This window comes from Hydra vulgaris, chromosome 02 (genome assembly GCF_038396675.1).
Source record: "Hydra vulgaris chromosome 02, alternate assembly HydraT2T_AEP".
NCBI classification, from domain to species: domain Eukaryota; kingdom Metazoa; phylum Cnidaria; class Hydrozoa; order Anthoathecata; family Hydridae; genus Hydra; species Hydra vulgaris.
The window spans coordinates 48208200-48221095 of NC_088921.1; the positions used below are offsets into that span (position 1 = coordinate 48208200).

The window sequence follows — 12896 nt, forward strand, 5'->3', positions numbered from 1 at the left end:
AGCACGGATCTTTTGATTTTGGAGTTATATATACTGTTATAATATTTTTATAATATAACTACACCTACTATAACAGTAACTACTATAACAGTGTTTGATATAATACTTCACACTACGACATTACAACACTATTGCGACACAGTTTTTATTGCGTTAAAGCGTTAATTTTTTTAATCCTTTATATGATAGAAGTTGTGCGGACCGCAAAGAACATACTTAACTTCATGCTTGTTTACAAAATAACTAGTCCAAGTTAGCTTTTATTTATAACTCTTGTTTTTACTTAGCTTTAGCCGAATTTTATTTTTGTTGTGATGGTAAATAAATTTAGATTATGCTGGCAAGATTGCGAACAAAATCTTCAGATGAAAATTTAGAATTAAAACTTCTTTATATTTAGATTTTCATTTAAATTCTTGATAGAGTTTTCTTTATTGTTTTTCTCATTAAAAAAACAAACAACTGATAATTCAATTATATACTTTTGATTTTTTTAAAATTGAGCTTGATTGCCCCCCTCTCATTTTTTTCAAAATTTTTTTCATATACAATATTCAAATTGTTGATCAATACTTATTACACAAAACTTAATAAAAATTAGTTCTTAAGAATGCTTACATTAGTATAAGTATTAATAAAAAGTATGATTCAATTAAAAATGTTGAATAACTTTGTATGTTGAACAAAACATTAAAATTTTTTTTTTTTTTCAAACTAGTTTAGCTAGTCTAGTTTATTTTTAAAATTTGCCTAAAATTAGTAATTTTATGATGTTATAGAGAATTATTATTTATGATAAAAGTGTTGAACTAAATTGTGGTTTTCCTTTTATTTCCTTTTATAACAAAAATGTTTCTTTTATATAAAGTTTTTTTTTAATGTTTGTAATTTTTTCAAATCTAAAAAAAAAAAAAATTCCAATTTAACAATTTGCTAAATTTTTTAATATAACTTTTATTAGTATTTTATATGCAAAATCAAAGATCTTTAAATTATAGATCTTTGATTTTGCATATGAAATACTAATAAAAGTTATATTAAAAAATTTAGCAAATTATTAAATTTGAAATTTTAAAGTATAAATTAATTATTTTTAGAATAATTTACATGAAAACATTGTCTAATAGAAAAAGACATAAAGAATGTTGGAGTCATATATTGCTCCTTTATTTATGGGTTATGTCAACAAGTATATCAAGAATTTACGGCCAGAAGATCTGAGTTTATCATTTTGGGGCGGGGATGTTGTTTTAAATAATTTGGAATTAAATCTAGATGTTTTGCAACAGGTAAAGTCTGAAGAAAAACTTATTATTTTTATTTTATTCAAGTTCAATAAACTTAAACTTAATAGTAATGTTTTAATTTGGTTTTTATTTCTTTCAAAATTGAAAATTTACTAATTAAAACTAAAAAAAAATTAACTGTAATTCTATAATTCTTTATTTTGATTTACAAATGTTGAAAATAAAGATAGAGTAGATGAATTTGAGTTTATAGAGATTATAATTATATTTCAGAAAGCAAATTGCTTCCATGTATGAGCTATAAATAATTGTTTTTAAATAGGTTTTTAAAGATTTTAAATGTAACAAAGCTTAGCTGAATAGGAGAATAGTTTTAGGAATTTATCATTTATTTTTATTTTTGTAACTGAACCATGGGTCCAACCCCAATTGTTTATTATAGTAAGTTTATACCATATCAAATCATCTAATGAACCTATTGGTATGCCGACCAATACTTAATTCAGATATCTTCAAAAAAATCAGGGAACAATCAGGGAAAATAGGTTGAATCATGAAAAAATTAGCATGTTATCAGGGAAAATAGCTCGTTATCAAACTTACTTATGTTATGTAAATAGTAATTCATATGCATATTATAAAATTTTATTAGACATTTAGTTTTATAAACTTCTTTTGTTACTTTGTAAGTGTATTGTATAAATGTTTATATTTTTGCTATTGAATAGCCTTTTTTTTAAAAGAATTTAAGCCTATTTTTTCTGAAGTTTAGATAACTTTAAATTACAGGGTTATTTATATTTATATGCGCGTTTATTCATTCTAATATGTGCATTTTTTCATTCTTATATGCGCATTTATTCATTCTTATATGCACATTTATTCATTCTTATATGCGCATTTATTCATTCTTATATGTGCATTTATTCATTCTTATATGCGCATTTATTCATTTTTATATGCGTGTTTATTCATTCTTATATGCACATTTATTCATTTTTATATGCACATTTATTCATTCTTATATGCGCATTTATTCATCCTTAAATGCGTGTTTATTCATTCTTATATGCGCACTTATTCGTTCTTATATGCATATTTATTAATTCTTATATACTTTTTAAAAAGCATATTTAAGCAATTTTTCTTTTTTCATTGTTACCGAGGTTAAAAATACTTAAGACGAAGACTTTTTACATTCGATGATGGTTTATTTAATTTAGTATTAGGTCTTTGTTTAGTTTTATTATTAAATTTCTTGATTCGTTAAGTTATTATTTATCTAATTATTCATTTATCTAGATTTAAATTTAATTATTTATAACTATTATTAATATCAAATCTTTCCCCTATCGATGTAAGAGAAAATAGCAGTGTCAATCGTAAAACAAGAAAAAATGTTACAGAAGAGCACATTGAAATGCTTAAGCATTTAGTTGAAAGGAATGAATCTATAACAAGCATTTCCACTTCTCTTAATTTATCTAAGTGCACAGTTCAAAATCTTGTTGTTAAGTTAAACAGAGGAGAATTCGATGCCATAACTGCATTCAAGTCCGTTTCTGATAGAAAACGAGGTAAAAGACCTAAAAACGCTCAAATAAAAAATATTATCAAATTATGCGTACAAGAAAACAATCTTTGTACGCAAGAAAATCTTTCTGCAGCAGGCTTCAACATGTCTCAGCCTACTATTTCAAGAAAACTCAAACGCTCAGATTTATTAAGAAAGCGTGTTGTGCATGTGCCAGAAGAATGAAACTCAACTCGAGTTATAGATGCACGCTATGCATTTGCAAGCAAAATTAACGGAATTTTAAATGAAAAACTTATTTATTTGGATGAAACTGGATTTAATGTGCACACTAACAGCACATATGGTTATTCGCTTAGAGGTGCGCCAGCAATTTTATAGTCATCTACAAATTGTGGCAAGGATGTTAGTTTAATTTGTGCTATTTCAACAATGGGAGTGCTGGCTTATGAAACAAAAACTGGAGGCTGGAATGCAGATTCCTTTCATTACTACAATGTTGGCACCAGCAATTAGGAATGCAGATGTGGAAGCACCGGTACTTGTTATGGACAATTGTAGATTCCACTGGAGTCTTTCTGTTAGGCAAACACTAGCCTCTTATGGCATAGCTATTAAGTATCTGCCAGCATACACGCCACAGCTTAATCCAATAGAAGAATTTTTTTCTTTATTAAAGCATACTTACAAACAGGGAGAAAGGCCTCGGAATACAGATGGGGTAATCAGAAAACTTAAAATATTATGGATACTACAGAGTTTAATTTAGTTCCATTTTACAATCATATGCGTAGTTGCATAAATCCAGCGCTGGCTCGGCAACCATTTTTTAAATAAATAGCAGAGGCAGCAACCTAATTTACATTTTATATATATCTATATAAAAACATAAAAGCCTATTTATTGTTTATATTATTAAACGGGGAATTATTAAATGTTTCCCAGTGACACTAATGAATTCACTTGTTTGTTTATAGTTGTTTTATTATCATTTCACTGCGAGTATATTATTTCCAAATATCATCCTTTTTTTCTGAAATTCAGAAACACAAAATATTATATTATTAACTTTAAATACATGAATTACATTGGCGTAATTTCCAATACCTTCGCGACGACCGCATTATTTCAAATACATTAATGTTAATATTAAGATTTCACAACGATATAAAGTTATATTAGAAATTTTATGAGTAGTTGACCGGATATAAACGCGCATATAAGAATAAATAAACACGCATATAAAAATGAATAAATGCGCATATAAGAATGAATAAATGCGCATATAAGAATGAATAACCCTGTAAGTCAGGGAAAACAGATAGTAGACTAGAGAAACATCAAGGAAAAATCAGAAAAAACACAGAAACACTACTAACGTTGAACATGTTCGGATAATATTAGTGTTTCTAATGCTCTCTGGACTTGGTGGTCTGACTATATGCATTTAAGGGAGTTGATGGGATAAGTAAGTCATGGAGAACAGATAGCATTGTTCAAGCTCTTCTGTTCATGAGAAGTTAAGACAGAGAGTATGTTTTGCATTTTTAGTATTCTTTGGGTTTTCACATTTTTAGTATTTTTTCATGATTTTTAAGCACATTTCAATGAGACCACTGAGATTGGGGGTAGTTAAGGCTAGATAGAGTGAAGTTAAAGCCAAACTTAAGGAACTCTGCACTGTTATAGAGGTTATGATCGCCAATGAGATTTGAAGGTGCTCTGTGATGATTGAAAATAGTTTTTATGAATTTAAATACTAAGAAGGCAGTTTCACAGTAGGTCAGGAATTTTTTTCACAGTAGGTTAGGAATGTTTGTTGTTATTATGGTATTTAGGCATTTTATGCAATTGAGTATCATTTTATCAATATCTTTTATAAGTCCTAGAATTCTAGCTTTTGTCATTTGGGTACCAAGATGTGGTACTCCTTACCACTATCTGTAACAACTTCTCTGTAACACCTTGCAGAAGGAATAGTTTTTAAGGAAAAGAAAATGTTATATCAGCTGCAATAAGATCACTTTTATTAAAACAGTTAAGAGAACTGTTTCAATAAAAGTGATCTTATTGCAGTTGATATAACATTTTCTTTTCTTTAAAAATTATTCCTTCTGCGAGGTGTAAGTTGTTACAGATAGTCCAATATTTCTCTTCTTCACAGCAAAGCATCTGTCAGTTTTAGGGCAAACCATCTGTTATATAGTTTATCATTTTAGAAAGCACAAGGTTGAGTTTAGTGTCATGTTGAAATTGCTTAAATTTTTCTGTTGGTATTGGCAAATTTTTTACTAGAGTGTGAACCATGTCATTGCAATCCTCATTTTTTAATTCATCCTCCTCCCAAGTGTTGAGGTGGGCATATGATAAGGAGTCAGCAATGTGTAAATCTTTTCCTAAAATATATTTTATTGCAACATGATATTTTTGAAATCCAATTTGGAGTCTTTGTATGCAAGATTTTGCTTTTGACAGGTTATGTAGGATATGTTCTAGAGGTTTGTGATCACTCTAAATTGAGGCCTGTTGTCCATAGGTGTATTGGTTAAAACATTCACAAGAAAAAATGTTTGCTAAAAGTTCTTTCTCTAATAAAAAATCTTCTAATCTCTAGTGTGAGAAGTATAGCTGATAGGGTTGCTTTTTTGCATAATACAAGATCCTAATCCATGTATTGATTTGTATCTGGACATATTTTTGGTGTATAGAAAAATGAGATTACCAAAAAAGATAATGCTTTTTAATATTTTCATTTTCATCAATGACATGTTTGGGATGAATTGTTGCAGATAGTTGACCATTTCCAAGAGATACAGGTATACAGATATGGATTTTTTTTTTTTAAGAACAACTTGTATGTCTTTGTGACTGATTATGTTGCTGAGTTACTTGATTTCAGATAATTGCAATTATATTTTTTTGAGGTTGAATCTGATGTTTTTTTTCACATGCAGAGTTTTTTGGAAAAGTTTGTCATGCTCTGCATTTGTTTTAGATGCAATAGTTAGGTCATTGTGAATAGACAGAGCATTAGGAATGTCAATGAAGTTTAGTTCAATCATTACTTGTGTAACATCAGTTACACATGATATTCTAAATGCTATACAGTTAAATTTGTACTAACCATACAGAGTGTTGATTATGCAAAGTTTTGCAATATAAAGCTAATACTCTTTTTATACTAATGTTTTTTTTTTAAAAAGGGTATTAAGTTGTTATTGCAAAAAGCTGTATAACACAACATTAAAACAATATAAAAAACATTTATTATTATAAATTAACCTTGCCATGTTGTTTTATTGTTGTTTTAAATAGTTTACAACATTGTTTATTATAAAAAATAAAACAGTTTTTTTAGTCTTGTTATTGTTTTTTTAAGAGGTCTGAATGGAATGACATTACATCGGTCTCCACTACCTAATTTAAATGTTATATCTTTATTGTTGACTGTAATATTTGTTGATAACTCATCAGTACATTCCATTGTTGCTGCAACATGGTGTATATATAGCTCTGCGTTGAGGTTGAGCTTGTCTTTGTTTTAAACAATTTTTATGATTTCTTTATGATTAGTAGTAAAGCAAATAATTTTGCATTCTGTTTCTTAAATCAATCAAGAATTTAGTAAATAGAGATTCCATCTTTGCTTCCATTTTCACCATTTTTCTGAAACGTTGACAGTTAAATTCATAGAATTTAATGACTTAAGTTGTTCCATTTTAATGAAAACACAGATTTACCTCTGGTATCATGTAATGTTTGGAAAGGTTTGTTTAGGTATCAAATAGAATAAGCAATTTTTATGTAGGCAGCCTACCGTTTTAATTATATCTATGAGAACATGAGGTGTGCACGTATTCTGCAACAACATGGATATTACAGGAAAATATAGATGGCATTTATTAAGCTTTGAAATGCTTTTGACAGAATACAAAGATTTTTTTGCTTTTTGCTCTGCTTTTTTTCTCTTTTCTCTTAATTAAATTGTACTATGGTTTCAGTGTTTTGAAAAATAAAATGAAAGCAAAGTTGCTAGAAATAAATATGAATAAATCAACAGTTGTGTTTTAAAGTAAAGAATAAGAAACCAGAAAAAAGCCAGAAAATACTGGAAATTAATTATGTGGAGTTTGTAAGAAAAAAGTTAGATCAAATTTAATTGTTTGTGCAGTCTGTATATAATTTGTTCACAAGTGATGTAGAGGTATACAAGACGCTCTTAATATTTGCAAGGTTACTTATTATTTGAGTGTATCATTAAATATTAAAAGAAAGTTATACATTGCATGCACCTAGAGTGTTTTGATGTATAGCAGTGAAATGTGGCCAAATAAGGTTGATGAGGTCTGGAAAAAAACTTTAGATAATAAAAATTATAAGAAGTAACAGTTTTATACAGAATTTGAATGTAGTAAGTGTATATTAGATTTCTGTAGTTAATTTTAAGTGCTAAAATTTATATTTTTATAAGTTACTATATTTAAATAATGATTATATTATAATTTATTATAATTAAATGTCAGTCTATGAAACTAAATTATTGAATATTTATTATAGCTTAGTATAGTATAGTTTAATTTAGTTTATTATAGTTTAGTAGAAATAATGACACTAATTTTTTCGGTATAGAAAAATATAATACAGCGTACAAAATAAAAAATCAAAGGGGGCAGTCAATATGACCAACTAACATAGAATTTGTCAATGGTCAATTATTTTTTCTAGCTGGTTAAATAATTAAAAAAATTATCTGCATCTTAATCTTAATCTCATAATAAGAATTACCACACTGACTTGAAAAAAAAGCATTTATGCTTTAAAAATATTACTTTAAACACAATTTTAAATCAATTGCTTTTTTTCAATTAAAACTTACAACAGCTTTAATGATAAATAACTAACAAGTATTTCTTACTGATGATGTTTTAATTTAAAATATCAAATTCTTATTGCAAAAAGCTGCATAATAACAAAAATAAGTTTAAAACAACACTACAAGATCATCTTGTCAATATAAAAAACTTGAGCTATTATAAAACAGCCATGTTGTTTAATTGCTGTTATATACAGTTTATAATGTTTGAAATATAAAACACGTCTAAAATAAAACGTGTTAAAGCATCTATGTGAATGGGTATAATGCTCCAAATAAAAGGTGATGAGTAGTTATCCGGAATGAATTTATAGTATATGTATGATATCTTTAATTGTGATTAGTACTGTTTAAAAAATGGTATCAATCTAACTTCTAAACATTCATCTTTATGTACGTACTGGTTAATAGCAAAGCCACTTTATTTAACCAATGGTTCTGCAAATCCTCTACACGAAAATGATATCCAAATTAATATTTTAGCTTCAAACTTAGGAGCTTTTTGCGTGTTTTATTGATAGAGAAGCATTTGTTTTATCATCATTTTAATATAATCCATTTCCCTTAATAGTTAAATATAAAAGTGTGAAATAGGAGTCATCATCCAAAACCCAATCCTGATGCTTGTATTTGATATAAAGGAAATGACATTTGCATGTTGATTACAAAATTGATGAACTGTGTACCTCTTTTCTTCATTTATATTATTTTTATAAAACTTGTACACTCATTTTCATAAGACCTTTTTTATAGACTTGGTTTATAACTAAAACTTTTAAAATAATTTAGAAAGTATGGTTTTTATTGTGCCTTAAATCTAGTTTATTAATAAAAAGAGCATAATTGTCCACATGCAAGAAATGACCTAATTATCTCAAAGCAAAGTCATTAAGGATAATTACTTATCACCAGTTAACAGAAATAACCTATAATAGTCTAAATGAGTTTTTTAACACAAAGCTAAAAAGCTAATTTAGACTATTATCTTTTATTAAAATAAAAGCAGAGATTTGATAACATCAAAGTGATTTTAGATTTTAAATATTTTTGTACATTTAACTTGTTTAAATTTTTTTTTAAACTTAATCTTTTATAAATTTAAATATTAAATATAAGAAAATTTTAATTAAAAAGATTTTTGTAATTTATTATCTAATTTATTAATAGTAGTGAACTTTCTCCTCACGCAACCTATCTATTATCTTTGAAGGTTTTTTTTTTCTATTTATTTTATTTTGGCCATTTTAATTACAATTTTTTCTCTATTTTTTTTTTTTTTTAAATAAATTAACTTAAGTAAGAAATTAACTTAATTAATTTTAGGAATCTGTTTGATGTTTAAAGGTTTTGTGGCACCCTTGAAAATACTTTTTATTCAAAACCTTTTTGAATCCAGTATTATTTGATTATATAGAACATATTTAGGAGGTGTCAGCAGACATTTTCAAAAAAGGTTGTTTTTAGCACCACCCTAATATATATATATATATATATATATATATATATATATATATATATATATATATATATATATATATATATATATATATATATATATATAAATATTTATATAAATACACACACCTATTTATATTTTTAATACTTTATAACGCACTATAAAATGTGTTAAAAAGAAATTAAAATGTAGAAAAGGTTTTAATTGGTTTTGTTCAAAAAGATTTAATGAAAAAAAATGTAATGACTCATCATTGCAAATCACTTTGCATCATTGCAATAACTTTGCAAATTTTTAAGAGGTTTTTTTAAAAGATTAAGATAAAAAAAATTTAATGAAAAAATCGAACAAGAAAAAACAAACAAACAACAGTTCAAAGAAGAATGTTTTTAGTCAATAACAGAAAATAATAAAATAAGAACTTTAATAAAGTATATAAGAAGAAACCATTGATTTTACCATGAAGTGAAACTAAAGACAAACAGCTAATTATAAACAATAAAAATATTTTAAGTGCTTTTTCAAAATATATTTCAGTCTAAATTATTTTAAATGTTATAAAATTTTATTATTTTCAAAATATGTCCTAGTTGTTTGTAACAACTTATTTTTTAAAAATCAGATATTTTTAACTGGTCAGTGTTGGTCAACAAGAATTCATTTTGGGAGAATGAAACAGCAAACTTGACTATTTCAGGTGGTCATTGACCATTGAATGCCTGTTATTTTGTACGCTGTAAGATATTGCATAATATAATATATAAAAACTTTTTTAATTGCAGCTATATCATTTTAGGAGTTAAATCTACCTGTTACATTTTTAAGTGGAAAAATATATAAACTTCAGCTTCATGTTCCGTGGACACAGTTAATTTATGAACCTATTGTGGTTACTATTGACACAATGGAATTTGTCATCCGATTGAAAGATGTTGGTGAAGCTTCATCCTCTAGTCATTCACATTCCAACAAAAGTTCCAATCAACCAGATTCTTTTTCATCAGCAAAACTTCAGTCTGTTCAGTCGGAACAATATACTCCTGGTTATGTCCAAGGGATTCTAAACAAAGTAGTAAACAACATATCTTTCAAAATTAACAATGTCATTGTCAAATATGTTGAGGAGGATCTTGTGTTTTCAGTAAATATAAAGTCAGTTGATCTATATAGTGCAGACAAATTTTGGAACAAAGCATTTATAGAGCTTAGTCTTCCAGAACTGTTGTTAAGGAAAGTAGCTATAGTTACTGATCTTACAGTGTGTTTGGATCAAAGAAACCCAAGTGGTAAAATTGAGTTGTATCAAGACCCGATTTTGTACAGATGTAATCTTCAATGTCGCATTTCTTCTCATTACCCTACCATCAATAGTTTGAATTCTATACATAACATATTAAATATATTTTGTGAAAGTGTTGACCTATCATTGACAGATCAACAATTGCCTATGGTTTTGCGGCTTATCAATTTAATTATAGGTCTTTATTATGGAAAGCTTGATTTACCTGGTTGTCCAGATAAAATCCATACTGCCCCAGAAATTATTAAAATGAGTAAATTAAAAAGTAAAGTTTTATCTGTAGTGCCTTCCACTGAGAGTAGTTCAAGTTGGACAACTTGGGCACTGTCAATGGTGCCAGGAATCAGTGAAGCTTCTACAGATCAAAATGTGAATTATTCATTGGAAAAAGAAATTGCAGTCTTTATTACTAATATGACAATCACCATGAAAAAGACCAGTCAGTCGCCAAAGAACATTATTACAAGTCAACGACTGGAGTTTACTCCTGTTGTTTGTATTGAGCTTTCAAGTTGTAAGTTGTTTGTAAAAATTATTGATGAAACTTGTTTCGATGTTCAACTTCATATAGATAACATTATTGGTTACCTACTGAGAAAGAGGTGTCTTTGTCAAATTAAAACTGATAATGAAATGCAAGATGATGAGCCTCTTTCACAGGTTTTAGTTTTTCTGTACATTTATAATGTTGGTTATTAATATATACAGTTATGCATATAACTATATATTTTAATAACCAATATGCTGTTATTACATATTACTGTTATATATATATATATATATATATATATATATATATATATATATATATATATATATATATATATATATATATATCGATTGATATTTAATGTTGTACAATAATAATGCAAAACTCTATTTCAGTTAAGAGTGCTCAATAATAAAGAAAGTAAACAACTTTCTAAATAGAATGGTATATATATATATATATATATATATATATATATATATATATATATATATATATATATATATATATATATATATATATATTTACATGGAGAAAAAACAACTTTTCATGGAACTATAAGTTTCTTGCCTATACAGTAATCATTAGCCATGTACTATATCAAAAACAAAAAAAAAAAAAGGTTAATAAAATTACAAAATACAGTGGAGAGACATCTGACGTCCCAGAGACAACACAAGAAAATATCAAAGTTTTTTTTCAACAAATTTTCCTCTGGGGAAAATCTATATATATATATATATATATATATATATATATATATATATATATATATATATATCAGGCCTTGTTACAAGATTTCGCTGCGTAACGAAAACGCATAATGCATTTCAAAGTAACTCAACTCAGCAAATTTATTTTGTATTGTTAAAAGTTATATTACGTCACTAGCGTCTTTTCAAGTACCGCATTGTAATTAAAGTTATTTTATTAACGCGTTTAAAAACATACAAATTTTTTTTTTCTAATTATAACAAAAGTTACAAATAAAATCTAAGTTCCTATTTGAGAAATCATTTTTATAATGTTTTTTTCAAATATGAAGTAAATTTTATTTTGAAAAAAATATTTTTTTCATAAAACATAACATAATATTTGTTTATTTTGTTATAATTTTACAGTTGGTTTTTGGTTATTTTATTAACTGTTAATAAATCTTTTCTTATTTATTTTGTGAACTCTTTTTAATAATGTTTTTAAACAATAAAGAGTTTATTTTATTATTTATCAGTTACCATAACATATTCGTGATCATAATTTATTTTCATAAATTAAACGAACGTCGTTAAAACTTTTCATTATTGAATTAACAATAAACAAAATATCTTATTAATAAAATATTTACATCAAAATAAATCATGCATTTTTTAAACTATGACAAAAAATAATTTTTATATTCAAAAGGAATTTTTATAATTAACTCCTTAAGATAAAACTTAAAACACTTTATTTTTTTTAACTAATTTTTAACAACAACAAAAAAATTATTAAACAAACTGTTTCTTTAACAAAAAATCTATTAGTTTACAATTGCGGTTAAATACTTTAAGTATTCTAAAAGATCAAAGTTTTTGCGTAATGCAAAACTGCTGAATGCGTAGGCAAATTGCCTTTTTGCAGGCAAAATGCCAGCTGCGTAATGCTTCTTAACAAGGCCTGAAATATATATATGTATATATATGTATATATATATATATATGTATATATATATATATGTATATATATATATATATATGTATATATATATATATATATATATATATGTATATATATATATATATATATGTATATATATGTATATATATTTATATATATATATATATATATATATATATATATATATATATATATATATATATATATATATATATATATATATATATATATATATATATATACAACCCTCGGAATTAGGAAAAATGAGGTCGGCAAAAAATTGCCGACCTAAAACTTTTAGGTGGGTATCAAGTTGGCAAAAAAATTTTCACAGTAAAAC

The 12896-nt window shown here is 25.9% G+C and overlaps 1 protein-coding gene across 2 annotated transcripts in view; it reads left to right on the top strand.

Annotated features, from left to right (window-relative positions):
* Positions 1–334: 334 nt before the first annotated feature.
* LOC100199203 (intermembrane lipid transfer protein VPS13B) overlaps positions 335–12896 on the top strand; it is a 110300-nt gene continuing 97738 nt past the window's right edge. For both annotated transcript variants that reach the window (XM_065791181.1, XM_065791182.1), the window contains exons 1-2: positions 335–1289; positions 9907–11070. In XM_065791181.1, coding sequence (XP_065647253.1) covers positions 1143–1289; positions 9907–11070 — 1311 coding nt within the window. In that variant the 5' untranslated portion in view covers positions 335–1142. The remainder of the gene's footprint in view (positions 1290–9906; positions 11071–12896) is intronic.